The 21,154-nt window shown below is 35.6% G+C and overlaps 1 protein-coding gene across 1 annotated transcript; it reads left to right on the top strand.

Moving 5' to 3' along the window:
* Positions 1–823: 823 nt before the first annotated feature.
* On the top strand, positions 824–4,975 carry LOC139130403 (juvenile hormone acid O-methyltransferase-like). Its single transcript, XM_070696204.1, has 3 exons — positions 824–1,122; positions 3,891–4,026; positions 4,496–4,975. The coding sequence occupies exons 1-3, from the start codon at positions 832–834 to the stop codon at positions 4,654–4,656; spliced, it is 588 nt and encodes a 195-aa protein (XP_070552305.1). The 5' UTR covers positions 824–831; the 3' UTR covers positions 4,657–4,975.
* Positions 4,976–21,154: the final 16,179 nt, after the last annotated feature.

Below are 21,154 nucleotides of genomic sequence, written 5' to 3' on the forward strand. Positions count from 1 at the left end.
TATGTATGTATGTATGTATGTATGTATGTATGTATGTATGTATGTATGTATGTAGTATGTATGTATGTATGTATGTATGTATGTATGTATGTATGTATGTACGTTTATATGTATGTGGGGTATGCATATATGTATTAGGGTATGTATGTGTGTGGGTATGTACGTACGGTCGTACATTTTTAATTTTTATATCCCACCACATCCAAAACTTACGAACCGCAGGAACTAATTACTTAGTATTTGAGCTGCAGGTGCATCCTAAAGTTGGGGTGTGAATTTATGAAACTAAAAATGTTGGCGTCGAAAATATTGGAATGAGGTTAAAGAAAGGAAAATTCAGTCAGAACACTTTTTTATAAGATGTATGTACAATTTCTATTTTTTAGATTATTTTTTACTATTTTTGGTCAAAAAATATTTTCCTGCAGCTTCTGTCTCTTTTGCTTGTCACCAAGAAAATAAACATAAATTATTGTACACGTGTGATCGTAAGGTTGAATACAATCATGGGAATTTCAGTATGGTTTATGATTAAAATGCTATAAGATCATGCAATTGATACAAAGAACAAGCTGCAATCTGCCATACTCTTCCTGACCCAAAACAAAAGAGAAAACGAAACCATGCGTGAGGCAACAGAATGGTTCGAATAGAACAGTGAGAGTCACACTTGATTGACAGTGGACGTCTGATAAACAATTTTAGATAGTAGATTGTGAATGATTGGGAACCCTTTTTTAACTCTGATAAATAGAACATTGTTGCATATTTTTGAAAATTCTCTGTATATTTGGATTTTGTCACGAATCAGCCTTTGACAACTCCCCTGAGATGATCGAAGAAGCCAAGGAAATCTCCAAAGCTGAGAACATAACCTACAGTGTCGGCGATGCTACAAAGCTGTCCACATATGAAGAGTACAGAAATTCGTTCGACAAAGTCGTCGCAAACCATACCTTGCACTGGATGAAGGATTTCAAGACCGCCTTGGAAGGTATATACCAGAGTTTGAAACCAGGTGGTCAGTGTTTCATGAATATGGCACATCAAAACCCGCACATAATCAACACCACTCAACTTCTCAACTGCTACACAAGTCCAAAGTGGGAAACATTTATGAAGGTAACGCCTTGTGTGTAACTGCATGTTTTCTTTGCCCCAAATATCCCGATATTTGAAATTCAAAGGGGCCGCCATCATGTCCTAACTCTCTTAAAATAAGAAAATGTCCTATTTTAACAAATATAAGAAGATGAATATTTTGTCTTCTCAAAGAGCTTCCAAACTAGCCCATGCAAGTGGTAGTATAGAAACAAAATGTAAAATCTCGAGAGCCCGTGTTCCGAGGAGCATTCTACCTACAGTCAAAATATCGTTGGACTAAATATCACACAGCCTGGATAGACAGCTAAAAAGAGATCGACCGATTTTAAAATTGCATTATGTAATTGTATCACACCTGGAACCATGCAGCCGGACGTTTGCCAAACTTTGCTAGCTTTGATCTAGCTAAATTTGCAAATTTACAACAATTTGTAGGGAAGCTTTCAGCATATTATCAATAAAGTGATGGAAAGTGAAATTCCTACATACATTGAATGCATTTAATGAAAAAGTCCGCAGAACAATTTGAGAAGGGATTATAACCTATCGAAAGGGGTATGTAAATTGCATTAAGAGGGACTGAAATGCAAATATAGGTGCCTAAAGAATAGGACGCTTGGGCTTATTTTTCTGTAGATCTGCTTGACAAAATAATCCTTATCGCCTATGACAAGCATACAAGGGTGGAGGGGGTCAGGTTTCCTCCAAGTAATTTTGTCACAAGGAGATTGCCAAAAGCAATTGCAAGAAATATGATTTTTGTTTATCATGATATTACGCACAATCATAAGTAGTCGTGATTCTGTCAGTACTATAGGTCTCAGCGTGATAGAGGGACTATGCTGAGAACATTATTTTTATTTACTTGATGACGTAGCGTAAATAAACTGATAATTTCTAATAAAGAATGCATTTAAAGTCTTTTATGTTGATGTACATAGGACTCTTACCATGCGTCATTAATACTTATTCCTACATACATGAACTAATGCATCACATTTTATATCAAATTATATTGTGCAATTCGCGCCTGTGAAAATGAATTATAAATAAGTTCCCCAGAATTACTCATTGTACTTTCGCGATTTTAATGTTTAAATCTCGTAAAATTGCCACGAATATTATTATAGTTGTGTTCGCTCCGGCGGTGATGGCGCTGATCATTCCCATGAGATTTTGCACCATTTGGCGTTGAATGAATATTGAAATGGTTCTGCGCAGGATAATTGCTAAATTAAACCGTTGAATGTAGTGTCAACATTTGAAAATTCGGCTGGAGTTGATTTTCTAGGTGATTTCTCCGGTTTTCAAAGTTTGCCATAAGCGCAAATTTGATAACATCATTCGATGTGACGACCGTTGACCAACTGCAAACTGTTTCCTTGGACTGTCTCAATACTCGATATTTCTGCGGATGTTGTTAATGTAACAATATTGCAGGGCTGCGGTAGGAGATGAACAGTGCATTGGGTTGAAAAAGAACTGACATTATCAAATTTATTCTGAGGTAATAATAATAAAGAAGAAATAGACGTATGTGTCGATGTAAAATTTCGTGCGGAAGAAAGCCCCCTGGTTCATTCTGAGTTCTGCGAAGTTACGCCTACATAGTTAAGGATGTGTATGGTCACTTTATCGAAGCCTTATTTTGGTCGTATATATCATAGGTGATTGTGTGTATGATATCAATCGTAATTTTGATTTATGTCGCTAAAGTGTAACATAAACAGTCGTCCTCTTTTTTCACTTTGTGACGTTTTGTAATTACACGAGACATTATTCATTAGTTCATCCGAACTTGTATATAGTCCTGCACTACCTGTCTGGCATCATTTTTTGCCTGTTTGACTATCAGATCAGAGACAAGGATTTTGATGTAAAAGAATCTGATCAATATCGTTTCTGTAGCTTTCACGACAATGATTGACGGTCCCTTATGTAGGATGGATACTTTAGAAAAAAGGGGGACGACGAACAACACTCAGCTTTGACCGAAAACCCTGAAGGTTTGGGAGGGCGAAAATCTAAGTTTAAAATTATAAATTGAAATGCCCCTAAAGAAGATAAATTGATTCCAAAATAGGTTGCTGGAGTTTCAACTATCTAAAGGATGAGTATCATACCTATTCATATAGTTTCCATTGTTTAACCTTGTATGTAGATGATGCGAAATTGCTTATTATTACCCATATATATAGAACGAAATCCTACACCCATACTGATCACTTTTCTGATTTCTTGTTTTTCAGCATATAAGGTCCTCGAGAATTTGAAACGATGTTAATTTTCATCAAATTAATTAAATTCTTGTCTTTGAGTGTAATGAAAGTTCATGCATTATCCATTTACTGCCCTTTCGTGGAATTCTTATTTCATGTTATTGTACGGTTAACCATATCTGTTGCAGATGATGCAATATTCTAACTGTCAGTGTCGTTAGGCTGTATAATTCGGATGCGAATGTCAATAAACATGAAAGTTGCTTGGACTGTAATTCTATACTACTCTTGGTCTATGAGCCCTCTCGAAAGCCCATCGAAAACATGCGCTTTAGTGCCTAAATTAAATCATACGGAATGGAGCACTTGTCTATGATGAAATCGAGCAAATCTGTCAACAAGATTTGATATAGTGACATTTTCAAACAAAATATGGCGAAATATCGGGAATCCAAAACATCCCTCCGAAAACTTTGTCGTATTATTCTTTAAGTAAAATGCAAAGGCGATACAGCTAATGGGACTTAAAATGCAGATAGAGCCAAAAATGATGTTTTTATTTTGCAGGGATATGAGCACGCCTACTACACTTTCGAAGGGACTGCTGATGACTACAAACAAATGCTGGCTGGTATTGGTTTTAAAGATATCGATTGTAAGCAGACCGCAATCAAAATACCCTTGAAGTACGATGAAGCAAAAGGTAACGTTTTAACAGACTGCATATTTGCCATTTAACTAACAACAGGTCTAACGTGCTTCGAATTGAATGCTTTGTATGTAACAACTTTCTAACTAAGGGATATCTTTATCGGACATTGTGCCATGTAAGTCGGTACATTACGGAATACAGCATTATATATTGTTTGAATACAATGATATCATGCCTGAGAGTGGGTGGCCATTTGAATTACGTCACGGGAGGGGAAGGGGTCAAAGTAGGGGCAATGATCTCCTGCTGCAAATGTTTGCACACCTGTGTGTCTCTATTACATACCTGTAGACGGAATAAAAATAAGGCTTCAGTAATCTAAGTGTAAAAACTCCATCTGAATAACACCCTTCATATAAGGTCTCAATTCAAAGGTTGACTAAATTCGCAAATGAATGACGGATATATGAGCCACTCCAACCAATATTTAAGCGATACGCAACCTTATTTTGTATTGTAGAATTTTACCCAAACTTAATGGGTCAGCTGGAAAGATTTCCAGAAGATTGCAGAGAAGAATACATGGAAGAGGCCGTGAAGTATGCGTGGGACACTGGCCACAAAGATAACCAAGACCATTTTATATCATGTTCTCTCATTTACGCTATCGCTGGAAAATAATACACAAAGAGGGAAACGTATTTTAACCAGATGATGTTTCTGAAAGTCCTGCGAAGACAGAACTTGTGGAGTAAAAAATTGGAAGTTCAAAATTCAAAGTGAAGAACGGCCTTCAATGCCCAACTGTGCTTGCCTTTCCTTTTCGATTATAGCTGCCTAAAATACGAAGGCAAACAACTATTCTTGAACACCTCTAGCCAATATGGCTTTGTCCATTGAAAATACCAAACTAAACCTTTATTAGAATTAGAAGTCATTTGGCATTTTTACTCCATCTAATTTCTAATTTGCATATTTCATAAATTTTCCTTATTAGGGATACATCTGGATTAAATAGATGAGAATTGACGAAACGTGTGATGGACATTAAGATACTAGGTCGAAACATTATTGAAAGTCATTAAGCATTTTTAATTCAGCTAATTACTAAATCGCATATTTAACGAAATTTCCTACCTATGGATTTACATGTATATCTGGATTGACCTGGTACCATGATATATTACACGCGAAGTCAATTTTTAATTTTTATATCACCTAATTGCTAATTTGCATATGTAACGAATTTTCCTAATTACGTATACATATGTGGACGGTCCTAGGACAGTTAACACCCAGACAAATACTCCCTGGACAATCATCACCAGACACTTACCCCTGGCTAATTACCACAAATCATTAACAACCAAGACATTCGCCACTTAAGACATTAACCACCGGGATATTTACCCCCTAACACTATTTATAACGACAATTTTGTTTTGTCGAAAATGATGGCAAATGGGAAATGATAAAAAAGGAATGTTCCCGAACAATCGCGAATACTGCGTGTGCATCTGTTCTAGTACTGTCTCCCGCTGGGTGCCACAAGATTTACCCTTCACTATGCCTCGCAAGTGTGTAATATACATTCTAAATTTTACCCTACTGTCAGTTGAAATGTTAATCTTGAACTTGGCACTGTATGTCTAACAACGCATTATATACTAAATGAATACTATAAATGACATTAAAGTTCCATTAGCTGTATCTTCTGGCGATTTTTCCGTTAGTTTTGATTGAAATGATCACTGGCTCATGTTGAATAGCCTGTCAAATAACAGAGAATCGCATATTATTCGGAAACATTACGTGCCCTACAACTAAATAACATGTGATTTTACAACGAAAATTTCAATTTTTGTCCGGACAGAAATACAAACTCTGTTGACGCGCGGATTGCAACGTAGGCATTCTTCTGCACCTGCGCGTGCCATTTACAGCAATTTCAAAATAAATATTTATTACTTATGTCCGGTACTTACGTCGTAGTCCATTGTCCGAGCATGTTGCGTAGCCAGATGTCCGACAATCCACAACGCGATGTTGTTTTGATCCCGCAATAAACGTGAACTTGTACAACTCGCGTGATCGCGGTGTCACCATATCTGCGTTCTCCCCAGCACGCTGTGCATGCCAGACGTCAACAACGAGCTCGGAAGGGCAACACGTTTGAACAAAAATTAGCAGTTTTATGTGGCTATAACATCACTAATCATGTTTGTTTCTTCGTAAAACAACATTTTGCAACAAATATGAGCCTCCAACATGGAATTTTCCGAGGTAAAAAATGGTCAAAAGTTACAAATAATGGCCCTTTAAAATAACAACTGTATGTTATTAACGGACTGAAGTAATGTCTCTATACGAATAATTTTATTGGCTTACCCTAAATCTAACCTTGGCCCAAACACCCGGCAACTAACAATATTTGTATCTTTTTCCGTTCTTGTCTTTTATAGTGAAAAACGGGTTGCGGGTGTAGCATGCTAGCAGGGTACGCTTACACCATTCCGGACACATGGTACCACCACTAACTATCAGTGGTTCAGGATGGTCCTACTTAAATTTGTAAATCTCAAATGTCCCATGGACATGGTAATGTATTACCTTGAATGAAAATGATTATTGGACCAGTTTAATGTCATATTACACACATAATTTTCATTTTCATGTTTTACTGGTAGAATGTGTGTTAGATTTTTCATAAAATATTTACTAATTCCTTCATCACCAACATAAAAAATACACTCCATAAGGCTGTTTGAATCATAAACAGGGTCTCTACCATGTCAAATCAAAGTTAAAACTGTTTGAAAATAAAGATAATGAATCAGATATCCTTTAAAATTAATTTTTATAAGAGATTGGGTAATTGTCCGGGTGCTAAATGTATTTTAGTGGTAAGTGTCCGAGTGGTAAGTGTCCGGTGGTAAATAGTATGGGGTGGGGGGGGGGGGGGAATGGTAGTTGGCAAATGTCCGGGGACTAAATGTCTCGGGGGTAAATGTCCTGTTACCATGTGGACTTGACGTGTATATAAGGGATACTATGATACAACATTTATGAAAGTTGTTATGGCACTTTTAGATAATGTAATGTCTAATTTGCATATTCAATGAACTTTTCTTATTCGACTTGTATGTAAATAGACTTGATCAAATTCACAACACATTCTATGTATAACGAATATACTAAGTTAGAATATTATCGAAGTCTTGAAGCACCACTTCAGGTTATTACTAATTTGCATAATTAACGAAGTTTCCTATTTAGGGATATTTATGTAAATTGACTTTAACATAGTTGACGAAACTTGCTGTATATATTGAATATGTCATGACACAACATTCATGAAAGCTGTTATAAATATATACAAGTATATACTTATTTCAAAATTAATGAACTTTTCTTACATGGAGTAAATCTAAATAGACTTAATCTAAATAGACTCAATCAAAATTGACAAATCTTGCTATGTACTTTGAAGATACCAAGTTAAAGTTTAAGTTATTTTGCATTTATTTTTACTACAACTAACTTCTGATTTGCATATTGAACGAATTTTACGTGATTTCTCATAAATATATATGTGGCTGTGCTTGGTCAAAGATGGCGAAATTTGCTGTATATTGGAGATACTAGGATACAACATTCATGAAAGATGTTTCAGCATTTTTAGGGCCAATGTCAGACATGATAAGGCAGAGGATTCAAAGAATGATAATACGTATACTTTAATGAAGACCATGAATATTTCATGGACTATGGTACTCCTCCGTGAGAAAAATAGTGTTTATTTTAATATTTGTTGATGTTTTTGAGGGTTTAATAGGTAACATTAACACTTTACAATTTCACAATTTTTCAGATTTTGAATATTTAGATTTTGAATGATTATTAAGGTATAAATTGTATTTTCAAAGGAACTCACTGTGTTGTGATGACGGTATAGATAGATTATTACATAATTTGACATTTTACCACTTTTGAATGCTTATTAAGGTATAAATTGTATTTTCGAACGAACTCAATGTGCTTTGATGATGGTATAGATAGATTATTACATAATTTGACATTTTACCACTTTTGAATGCTTATTAAGGTATAAATTGTGTTTTCGAACGAACTCAACGTGCTTTGATGATGGTATAGATAGATTGTTACATAGTTTGACATTTTACCACTTTTGAATGCTTATTAAGGTATAAATTGTATTTTCAAACGAACTCACTGTGTTGTGATGACGGTATAGATAGATTGTTACATAATTTGACATTTTACCACTTTTGAATGCTTATTAAGGTATAAATTGTATTTTCAAACGAACTCAATGTGCTTTGATGATGGTATAGGTAGATTATTACATAATTTGACATTTTACCACTTTTGAATGCTTATTAGTCCCCACGGACACCGTCCGGGGGGACTTATAGGTTTGGTCATGTCCGTGCGTCCGTGCGTCCGTGCGTCCGTCCGTCCGTTCACGCAGATATCTCAGAGACGCCTGGAGCGATTTCGTTCAAACTTGGTACAAGGATAGTACCCTACCTCATACAGATGCACGTCGATTTGTTTCACAATGCGATCAAATTTGGCGGTGTTAGAGGACTTTTTAGTTTTCACCTCCATAGACTCCCATGTATAAGGCAGTCAGTCCATAGACTCCCATGTATAAGGCCGTCCATAGACTCCCATGTATAAGGCCAAGAAAAATAAAAATTTAGTTTCTCATCGTATTCATATTGCAAAAAGGATGCAGTGACACAGTTTTTAGTCCCCACAGATAAAGTCCAGGGGGCTCATAGATTGGGTCATGTCAGTCCGTGAGTCCATCCATGTGAGTCCATCCGTTCACGCAGATATCTCAGACACTTTGACAAAATGTCACGTGACCTTGGTGACCTTTGACCTCGAATATACATATTTGTCAATAACTCAGTAACCACAAGTGCTAAACCTTTCATATATGGTATGATGGGACACCCTATGACGCCACATATTGTACCTCATTAATTATGTGCATATCTAATTTTGAGCGAGCCAATAGAGCTAGAGGTCTGATTTTTGGTATATATGGATAACTTAGCAATACATTTTTTTTTACAAAATGTCACGTGATCTTGGTGACCTTTGACCTCAAATATACATATTTGTCCATAACTCAGTAACCACAAGTGCTACACCCTTCATATTTGGTATGATGGGACACCTTATGACGCCACATATTGTTCCTCATTAATTATGTGCATATCTAATTTTGAGCGAGCCAATAGAGCCAGAGGTCTGATTTTTGGTATGTAGGGATAACTTAGCAATACAATTTTTTTGACAAAATGTCACGTGACCTCAATGACCCTTGACCTCAAATATACATATTTGTGCATAACTCAGTAACCACAAGTGCTACACTCTTCATATTTGGTATGAAGGGACACCTTATGACGCCACATATTGTACCTTATTAATTATGCGCATATCTAATTTTGAGCGAGCCGATAGAGCTAGAGGTCTGATTTGTGGTATATATGGATAACTTAGCAATACAATTTTTTTGACAAATGTCACGTGACCTTGGTGACCTTTGACCTCAAATATACATATTTGTCCATAACTCAGTAACCACAAGTGCTAGACCCTTCTATTTGGTATGAAGGGACAGCTTATGACGCCACATATTGTTCCCATTAATTATGCGCATATCTAACTTTGAGCGAGCCAATAGAGCTAGAGGTCTGATTTTTGGTATGTAGGGATAACTTAGCAATACAATTTTTTTGACAAAATGTCATGTGACCTCGGTGACCTTTGACCTCAAATATACATATTTGTCCATAACTCAGGAACCATTAATGCCATACCCTTCATATTTGGTATGATGGGACACCTTATGACCCAACATATTGTACGTCATTAATTATGTCCATATCTAATTTTGAGCAAGCCAATAGAGGTAAATTTACGATTTTTAGTATATAGGGATAGACTATAGGATAGAAATTTTTTGGCAAAATGTCATGTGACCTCTATAACCTTTTACCTACAATACACGATAATGTCATAAATAAGTAACCACAAGTGGTCCTTTATATTGAGTAGGATGGAAGACCTTATGAAAACACATGCTTAACCTCGTTAATTATGCCCATATATAATTGTGGCCAAGCCAATAGAGCTGGAGGTCTGAATTTTGGCATATATGGATTAATTAGCAATACAATGTTTTTTTTCAAAATGTCACGTGACCTTGATGACCTTTGACCTTGAATATGCATATATATGCATATCTCAGTAACCACAAGTTCTTTACGCTTTGATTTTGATAGGATAATAGACCTTAAGATGTCACATCTTGTACCTCATTTATTATGCACATATGTATTTCTTGGCTGGCCAATACAACTAGAGGTCTGATCTTTTTTCCTGATTGAGAACCATAACTTATACATGCCTCTTGTTTCAAATTGGGAACAATGACATAGACCTATGTGTCCATAGATCTGAACATATACACTCCAGTGATACTTCTTAATGACCTCATTTCCCTGCCCCATCAAGACTAATACTCCTATTACAAGTGGGGACTATGTCATTGACAATGACTTGTTAATGTATAAATTGTATTTTCAAACGAACTCACTGTGTTGTGATGACGGTATAGATAGATTATTACATAATTTGACATTTTACCCCTACTGTATTGTATTTTACATTTAATGATAAGATTTCAAGTTTTTTGTCGTTTTATTTTTAAGACAATGGTTACAATTATTATAAAAACATGAAGTATTTATTTCAAAATTGGGACGTTGTGATTCTTATTTCTTACAAGCAAAGTCCGCATACAGTTTATTTATAATTCTATGACGAACATTCTACCAAGTGGGCAAAAATACAAACAGTTGTAGACGGTCAAACGCGGAAGCTCTCTTTCATTAACTCAAACATATTTACCACTGCTTCTTTAATTAACTCAAGTATCATTATCAGTATGTTCATTACCACACAATGCAGCTACCAGTTTTCAAGTAAAATGAGACTAGGAAACAATGAACGATTTAACTTTTTATTAAGTCTGGACAAAAGATGTTTACTGACATTGACAATGATACTGGTATTTAAATGGACACTTAAGTTAAAACAATAAGTTGTGACAACGACATGGCTACGTCAATTTAGTCAACATTTAATTAACAGTAGCTTATTAGAACAGTATTTAACTATGGGCACAGATATGACAAAGAATTAATCGGTTTGTGGTCCTTGACATTATCTTTGACCTTTGGCAAAAATGAGGCAATAATACGATTTCGCTTTCTGTACCTTGATTCCCAACGACTGTGACATGACGGTATGTGAAGCCTAAACAGGTATTGTTATTGTTTACAGAGTGGAAAATATTTTATGTCCATTTTAGAACTTTAATGATGTGGAGAGAAGGCAGCTTGACCAATTGATTCGATTATTTTATTAACATCCTAAGATATACAGCGTATTTTATGTAGTGTCCCCAAAGGCTCTATATTTTGGCCAGTTCTTTTTCTAATCTATATGAAAGATATCTACAAATCTTCCACTATGTTCCGGTGTAGATTATTTGCTGATGACACACGTGTTTTTTATTCAGATAAATCTACATGCCTTAACTTAAATTCTTTTACCAACGAAATTAATAAAGTTTATGATTGGTGTAAAGCCAATAAACTAACCATAAATATTCACAAAACTATCTACTTTGTTTTTAAATCGCCACATAAACATATTTCCGCTGAAGGTAACTTGTCTATTGACTGCATACCGATTGAACAGGCACCTCATGCTCTGTATCTCGGTGTCACCCTCGGTTCTTCTCTTTCATGGAAATACCACATCAATTAGTTTTTTAACAAAATCAGCCCAAACGTTGGTATATTTTGCACATTTCCGACACTTTTAGCAAAATCCGTCATGATATTAATGTCCAACACTTTACTACTACCTTATACGACTTATTGTATTAAAATTGGGGGCAATGCTTTCATAAACTGGGTTGCCCCACTTCTAAAACGTCAACAGAAGATTGTACGTTTACTTCATTTCGAAGTTCTGTGAACTTAGTGCACATTTATTTAATCGACTTGGTATTCTTAATATCAATAAATTAAGCAAATGTCGGACGTGTAAATTTATTTTGATTTGTATAATAATCATCACCAAGCACATTGAATTGATCGGTAAGCCTCTTCTTCTCATTCACATTGAATGGAAATTTTTTATACCCAAAAGTAAACTTATACAGAAAAAAACAGCATTACATATTCTATAGCGAAATACTGGAATGATATGCCGGTTTTCATAAAGTCCGGCAGGTTTAGAAAATCTTTTGAGCGGGCCTTAAATGGTTTCTTACTTTGCAGAGTCTAATACTCTTTTTGCTGAGTGATTGTGATTTTTTTTACTGAATCTATTTATATCAGTTTTATATCTATTGATTTACCATAGCCGACATTTCAAGTTTATCTACTTCTCGTACGTATTCAAACTGTTTCACTCTATTTGTGATTTAAATTTGTTGTCTGCGTCAAGACAATCCCCGGGGATTTTAATTTTTGTCAAAACTGCAACATCTACTCCCAATATAACCCTACCATCTCTCTTTTGAAGTTTGTAAAGTCGTTTGTAGATTTGCCTTCGAGGTGTTCCCCATACAGTGCAACAATAATCAAGTGCAGGAAGAAAAGTAGCATCATACACTAACACAATAATATTTAATGGCGTCAAGGGTCTCATTTTCCTAAGAATCCCAATGCGCATTGACAGTTTCTTACACAAAATGTCTATATGAGCAAAACAAGAGAGGGTATTATCGATTTCAATCCAAAGAAGAGTAGAAAAAGTGGATATATTATGTCATCAATCTGAGTATTAAGAGTAATACTTAGGTCGGGCAAATGATTGACGTTAGGACGTGAATCAGCAATCATAAATTTTGTCTTAGTGGTCTTAATAGACATACATTATTTGAAACCCATGCAGACACTGGTAAAACACCATTTTGCATTTTCCTTTCCACTTTAGTAATAGTATTGCCAATACACATACCTATTGGTCACCAGCAAATATAATCTAAAGTACAAATATCAAGATTGAGTAACAGATCGGTTGTGCCCAACTTTCGCGCATTTCCTCAAGTATCATTTCTCCTGTACAATGTCAACCAACGTCCTCAGCAACTATTTTAAAATAATTCAATTTCAATTCTTAGGAACTATAGACTTGTCCTTTTAATGTCTGTCGGAACTTCTCGAACAAAGTCATTTTGTTTCGTGTGCCAAAATTTTTTACAAACACTACACATTTATATGCAGTTATCCTACACTGTAAAAATAGCGGACGCTAGACGCGTCTTTACGCGTTCAAAATGTAGGTGTCGGTGTTCAAATTTGAACGGCTAGTGTTCACATTGTTAACACTAGTGTTCATATTATTAACAATGATGTTCTAAACCTGAACACGTAGTGTTAACAACCATCTCCTTCAAGTGTTCAAAAATTCAGAAATACAGAAAATTTGCAATATGTGCGAAACAGTGAACAAACTTTAGGTTGTTTTACTTTACTGTGGTTTTGTCAAATTTTCAATGCATTGATGTCAAGCAAACATACACTGATTTCGATTTAACACATTTCACCTGAAGTGAAAAATATATCCAGTCTACAATTTCTAAAAGCATGTTTTTTTCAAAAAAGGAAGTACACAAAATATTGTGACATATTTAGTCAGGGTTGAAATTGTAAAAAATTGAAAAGAAAGTCAGAAAACCACCATGAACATTTTATTCTTAACACCGGCGTGCAAGACGCGTTCTACCTCTGAACACTTGGTGTTCATGTTTGGTGGCGCTTTTTATCCCATCATGCATCAAACCGGAAGTTGCGACACATTTTTGCAAAGGCATTGCAGTCGAGTCGTGTTTGTGCGAAAATAAGCAAGACCAGGCTCTGGTAAGGCGTTTATCAAGCACCAAAACATACCATGAACTATTAGGACACATGGAAATAAGCTGTGTGTTACTTAAATCCTCGTCATTGTTGTAGCTTCCCGTCTCCCCAACGTAAAATTTATTCATCAAACCCGTCAACGGTAAAATTGCGGTGTGACTGTACTGTTTATGTATATAACTATTTGTTTCGAATGGAAGAAGAAGCTTTCATGTGCAATTTGTGTTGTTACAGCACAAACTCCTTTGATCATTATCAATCACATTACATAAGACGTCACAAAGACGATCCAAACTTTTCGGTGACGTGCGGAATAGGATCGTGTGGTTATACTACACGCCGATGGAATACGTTTAAAGTTCATGTCCACAGAAAGCACACAATATACGATGATCCCATGCCTGCAAGTTCAACCCTTGGAGATGCAGGCGACACTGAAATGTCGGTCGATGTTGAAGATCCTGTGCCTTTCAACGATGGGGATAGTTTAACTTTTCAAAACGCAATGTTTACTCTGGCTTTAGAGGGAAGACACAATCTGTCCCAAACAGCAATAAATGATGTAGTTTCATCCACTAGCATATTGCTTAATGCACAGCTAGAATATTTTAAAAAGAAGATAAAGCAAGAACTTCATGAACGAAATGTTGATTCTGCATTTGTTGACAATTTTAATGTTGATCACATGTTAGATGGACTTGATACACAGAGTAAACGGTTGATGTTTTATGAGGCATGTAGAGATTTACCTTTTGTGAAGCCAGTGGAGATTGTGTTGGGGATTCATCATGTCATAAGAAACAATCAGTTACTTGAAAAAGAAAAGGTTGGATATTATATTCCCCTTTATCAGTCTTTGCAGAAGTTGTTGGAATTGCCAGAGGTGTGGGATTGTGTTCAAAATCCACATGTTTCCCAAAATGACTTTATGTTTGATATTTGTGATGGTGACTATATCAGCAATAACCCCCTTTTTCAGCAAAATCCTCATGCATTGATGTTAATCTTGAATACTGATGATTTGGAAATTGTAAATCCATTAGGGAGCCACATTAAGAAGCATAAACTAACAATTTTCTATTATTTGCTTGCAAATATTCCCCCTCAGTATCGATCAAGGTTAAGTGCAATACAGCTTGTTGGAATAGGTAAAACAAAAGATGTCAGAGAAAGTGGTGCTGTAGAGAAGTTGTTAAATGATTTCATCTCAACGGTAAATCAATTGTCAGGTGATGGTGTTGAGATGGTTATTAGGGTAATCGTCATAACATTCAAGGGGGCTTAGTGATTGTTCCAGCAGATACTTTGGCAGCAAACTGGCTTGGAAAGTTTAAGGAGGGAGTAAGCTTTGCATATAAAAATTGTAGAATGTGTGATTTGTCTGGTAGCGACCTGAAAAATAAGTTGATTGATTCTTTATGTCCAATGAGGAATGGAGAAGTACATAAACAGCGTTGTGAAACTCTGGAGGAACTTTCAAGGGGTACTCGCAGCTATTGGAGCAAAATGTGGGGTATTAATGGTACAAGTTGTTTGATGAAATTGGAAAACTTTTCAATCACCACTGGCTTGGTGCAAGATCCGATGCATGTGTTTTTGGAAGGCATAATCCCAAGAGACTTATCCTGCTTGCTGTATCATTTTGTATACACAATGAAATTGTTCTCATTGAAATGGTTTAATGGTCAAATAAATAAATTTCCCTACTCATACTTACACCGGAAAAATAAACCTGAAGCTACATTTAATAAAGGGGATATTGCAAACTGTTTGACAGTGAAACAGTCTTCGTCAGCTCTTTATACTCTGTGTCAAATCGTCCCTTTAATTCTTGGACAAAAAGTACCACAGCAAAATGAAAACTGGGTGAATTTTTGAGACTTGTGCAAATTCTCTTGTTATGTACAAGCAGCTATTGTCATAGAGAAACATCACAAGTTCTTCGCATCCTTATTGGAATTTACCTCAGGACAGGCAAGGCACTATACCCTAGATCATCATTTATCCCCAAAAAACACTATGTAGTTCATTTTCCAAATCAAATGTTGATGTATGGCCCACTTAGACACCATTGGTGTATGCGCTTTGAAGGTAAGCACTCCTTTTTTAAAGCTGTGAAAGGAAAAAACTTCAAGAATCTTCCTTATTCACTCAGCATGCATCATCAGTTGTACATGTGTCTAAAGCAAACTGGAGTTGATGGTGAAATGTCCAGTAACTTTCTGTATGAGGGTGACATGGTAAAAAGTGGTAGTGAGTTCAATTTCAGCAATGATTATCCTGCTTTGGTACATGATATGAGTGTTTTAAGTGAGAAAGAACCAAGTGATGAGTGGCTTATGTACAGAACTGCATCTATCACTGTCCATGGCCTTGAGTTTCAATTAGGTTGTGCTCTGGTACTTGACTATGAGGATGATGAACCAGTGTTTGGTTTGGTAAGAGATATAATAGTATATGATAAAGTGAAGTATTTTGTAATTGAAGGCACCAGCACTCCATCTGTGTTTGACTGTCACATCCTTCACTATGTACTGGAAACAAATGACACGCACATTATCAAATCAGTTCAGTCCCTGAAATTTCAGTGGCCTCTAAATGTATACATATATGATGGGAAGCTAGTAACAATGAACATCAATACCCATGTATGTCAAATATTTTAACTGTAAATTGTCTCAGTTAAATGTAAAGGACATTTGGTATCAATGAACACAAACAATTTATGAACATGCCTGTTTACAAAGTATGGAATGCAGAGAGAAGCAAAAAGAAGTGTGTTGCTGCAAAAACACTGGAAGAGCTAAAGAAAAAGGGTAAGATTTCTCTCCAAAATAGTAAAATGTATTAAACTTTGAAGCATTATCTGTATTGTTATCTCTTGAAATGATGCAAATACTTGAAGAAACCTTTTTCATTGGCTGGTATACTCAACACATATATGGCAGTCTTTTAATAGGCACAATTACATGTAAAACATCACATTGAGTTAAACACTGCAGAGTATACACTATATTGTTGTAGCACCATGACAGTTGGCTGTTACATTTTTCATCAGTTATGACCAGAAGAAGCCAATGTTTTGTAACAGTATTGGAAAGACATAGTACCAAGGCCACCTCCTCTTTCATTTAAAGTCTGATCTTGTCATAGTACTTTTGTTGCATTATTTGCAGGATGTGAAAAGTTGGCTTTATCTGGAAATGTAACAGTTGTTACAGAAGCTGATGGCACTGAGATTGAAGAAAATGATATACTAGTGGAAATGGCAGGGGAAATATTGATTTTACTGAAAGAGTCTGACGTTTGGGTAGAAAGAAACAGTGATTTAGGACAAATACAGGTCTCACATTCAAGAGGAAGTGTGACATCACCATCAGAAGATGCAGACAGTATTGGGGATTCACAGTTGACACCCACTAATACACCTGAGGAAGATGCTGAAATTTGGGAGTCTAGTGGAATATCCAGTCAATGTACTAGTCCACCTTCTCAACAAACAGGTAAGTAAATTGCTGCACATGTCATGCATATTGTTTGATATGTTAATCCCTTTAAGCCTTTTAAAATGTCTATACAACAAAGGTCATTTTGGAGGGATTGAAAATTATCTCTTGAAACAGCAATTATAATCTTATAACCAATGAAAATAATACTTTTAATTTCCTTAGAAATCAGGAAATAATTTCACAGAAACTTTTCATGAACTATTCTTCTCAGTCTTGGTGTTTTAATCTTGACAGATGGTGTCCTTCAGACTATCATCAACAGTAGTCTGCCATCCTATTCTCCTTTAGTCATACAACATTTGAGGGAGAAGAACATAGAGTTGGTATGGAACAAGTTCATTGCAGAAACTGCAGAATTCTATTATGCAAAATGCCCACACATTGGAGAATGCAGCCATTACAGGGCATTAGGTGAAAAAATGTACCTTGCTTGGCCGTGCATAAAAATGGAATCGGGAAACAGTCCTTGGGTAAGATATTTCATTAGAGTTTCATGATCTTTTTTTAACCTTTGTAGATTTGCTACAATTACTTTTGGAAACAAAATTGTCAAGAAAATTATGTGTGTTCTTACAGCTTTTGCCCATCACAACATTAATTTTACAAAAACTTTAACCCTACTTTCTGTGATTTTTCCCTAGTCTTTCTTCTCAAAGACATTATCACAGAAAATAAGGCATATGCGTCACAGTTTGAAAGTTAAAAGTAAACAACCAAGGCATTTGGATTCACCATCAGCCACACCAGGCAAAAAGTTCAAGCCAGCTGTGGAAGCTCCACCACCTCAGAAATCAGAAGAGGACATCAAGGCACATATCTCAGAATTAAGAGAAGAGTGGTCCAAGATGAGGAAGAACAGAAACAGTGGTCACATTAAGACTTTGCTGAGGGAGACTGTCAAGTACAGGGATGAGTTATTGCAGAAGAGTGAGAAATGTCTGCTGAAGGATGTCATTTATGAGTTTCCATGCTTCACTGATGGTGCTTGTGATGCAAAGATTCACTGACTACATGTATCTTCCATGTCTGCTATATTGAATGACCGATTCATTTCTCCCATACACTGACTGTGTCACTGTCTGTCACATTTTCTTTTCTGATCCAACAGGTGGTGTTTGAATTTGCAGTCAGATTTGGCAGTCAGAGGTTAAAGGAGGTGTCAGAAAAACTGAAGAGACTAATTGTAGCATGTATGAAAATGATGGGGAAGAGTGTGGATGGAGACACAACTGATGTAAGTCAAATACTAACTGCTAGTACTGATGTTTTTAGATTTTGTTGAAGCATCATGTACAAGTGCAGGTTGAATTTTTGGTCAATGAATGTTGTTTCCTGAGCCATGTCAACTGTATTATCTTGTCTATATGTCAAACATTACCATGAAAGCAATTAGATTGCACCAAATCATAGTGGTGAAAGGGTTTAGAAGCTTTTTGAAGCAGATATTACACTATTATTTGTCAAATAGAAAGATTGTTTTCCAGATACAGAAATATTTTACACCATGTGTCTAATAACCCTGTCATAATATTTATTGAGAGATTCCGTAATGTTCTTTTTTTCAGGATCCTGATATAATATTTGAAGTAGTACAGTTTGTTGAGAAAGAAACCAAGTTTGACCGTGGTGGAAAGAACAGCCTACATTTCAAAAGTGTCATTGAAGTGTTTGATGTGAGTACACAGTGTGATGTCACACTTACGCTTTTACCAAATGTTTTGCATGTGAGGAAATTCCATAGTTTCTTGCTATAATGTTGTATCACATGACATTATAAATGAGCAGAAAGTAAACCATAATATACATCATGTATCATGGACTTTCCTATGCTGTTCTGTTGAATTTCTAGTTCAATGTTTCCATGGTAATTTTCCCTGCACAGTGATAATCCATTGAATTGCATGTGTAATCATTCTATCATCACAGCCCATTACCTAGGTCTTTGTTCATTTTTGTTTTCACAGGATTACACAATTTCAAATTTTACTCTCACTGGCTCTATAAAATTCCATTTTTTGCAATACAAGCTGTCTGACTGTTGAGATTGCCTGCCCGTGCTGGCCTATGAGTGGAGAATACATATGAAATTCACAGTTCTAATACATGCTTCTGTACCAACACTATCAATAGTACTACTGTGCTTTCATTATATAATATCAGCCAACTAAACTAAAGACAGCTTTTGAGTTATGACTAATCTGTACATTCTACTCTATCCATAGATTTCCTCTACAATTGTAGCAACAAGCTGAGACACATTGCTTATTATTTAAAGCCCCACTAACTGTCACTTTTGATGATTTTTTTTCACTATTATTGTTTTGGTGTCACCTTCAAATTCTATTCTACTCATGATAGCATACTGAAACACTGAACTTACACATTCCAATATAGTGTCAATATAAACTGCATTGTTATTGTTGACATTTTAATTCTAGTCTTGACAATCACTTATCAACAATAACATTGCGCTGTACACTTTTACAGGCACAGTGTACAACTGGATGCTATATTTATAGCATAATTTAAGAGTTAGAACAAACATTTGCAATTGACACATAAAACAAAACCAGTGGAAAATATCATAAAAATGGCTGTTACTGGGGCTTTGAAATAGTATGAGATAGTTGGACTCAAGAGTAATAAAAGTAATATGAAAGTATACCTTGAACACTTATGAATAACTGAAATATTGTTTTAATTTCATTAGACAATATATTACTGATAATTTTCCTTGTGTCTTCTAGGATATTGAAGATGGAGACATCAAGCCAAAGTTGAAAACAAAAGAAATGACTCCACCTCACATCATCCTGTTTAGAGACAAGAAAACTGTCACCGGAATGTACATTGTGGGGGACACTGTAACAGTAAAATGTCAAAACAAATGCATCACAACTGGTTTACTTGAACTGGTAGCCATGTACTATATATTTGATTTAGACTATCCAAAATGTTATGCCATGTTGTTAGGATGTGTTCAGCTTTTTGTAATGGGTGAACCATTCACTTATGAAACTTCAAAGAAGTTCAAATTCTTTGTTAAAAAGTTTAGGCCAATTTTTGACAAGACAGACGTCCAAACATAAGTGCAGGTAGATTTATAAAAACAAGCTTGAGAATTTCATTCATGTAGACACAGAGCTTATCTTCCATTTTTAAGATAAGCTTTGTGTATACATGAATGACATTACAAAAAGCTGAACACACCCTAAAACATGGCATAAAATTTTTGTCTGATTCCTTTTAAATCATTTAATATTTAGAGTGCAGGTCCCCAAGGGTGACCGTAATCAGATTTGTTCAATTTTGACTAAATATGCAAATATGTATCTTCTTGAAAATTTTTGGTCAAAAAATATCTTTAAAAATCTACTCCTTCAAAAGTGCTGGCCAGACAGCTTTGATATTTGAGATTTAGGTTTGTATGGATAACCTATTTTAGATTTTTTAGTCCCCACAGACAAAGTTCAGGGGACTTTATATGCTTTTGGTTCTGTCCATCCGTCAACAGAGATATCTCAGACATGCCAGAGCGAATTTCTTTCAAACTTTCTTCGAGGACAATACACTATGGCATACATATGCACATCCACTATTTGGGGTGTGGCATGCATAATTAGTGCTACAAAACCAAGCTCTAATGGCACAATTATTGCATGATATGAGGCACGATTCATTTATGCAAAT

This window comes from Ptychodera flava, chromosome 4 (genome assembly GCF_041260155.1).
Source record: "Ptychodera flava strain L36383 chromosome 4, AS_Pfla_20210202, whole genome shotgun sequence".
Classification (NCBI taxonomy): Eukaryota; Metazoa; Hemichordata; class Enteropneusta; family Ptychoderidae; genus Ptychodera; species Ptychodera flava.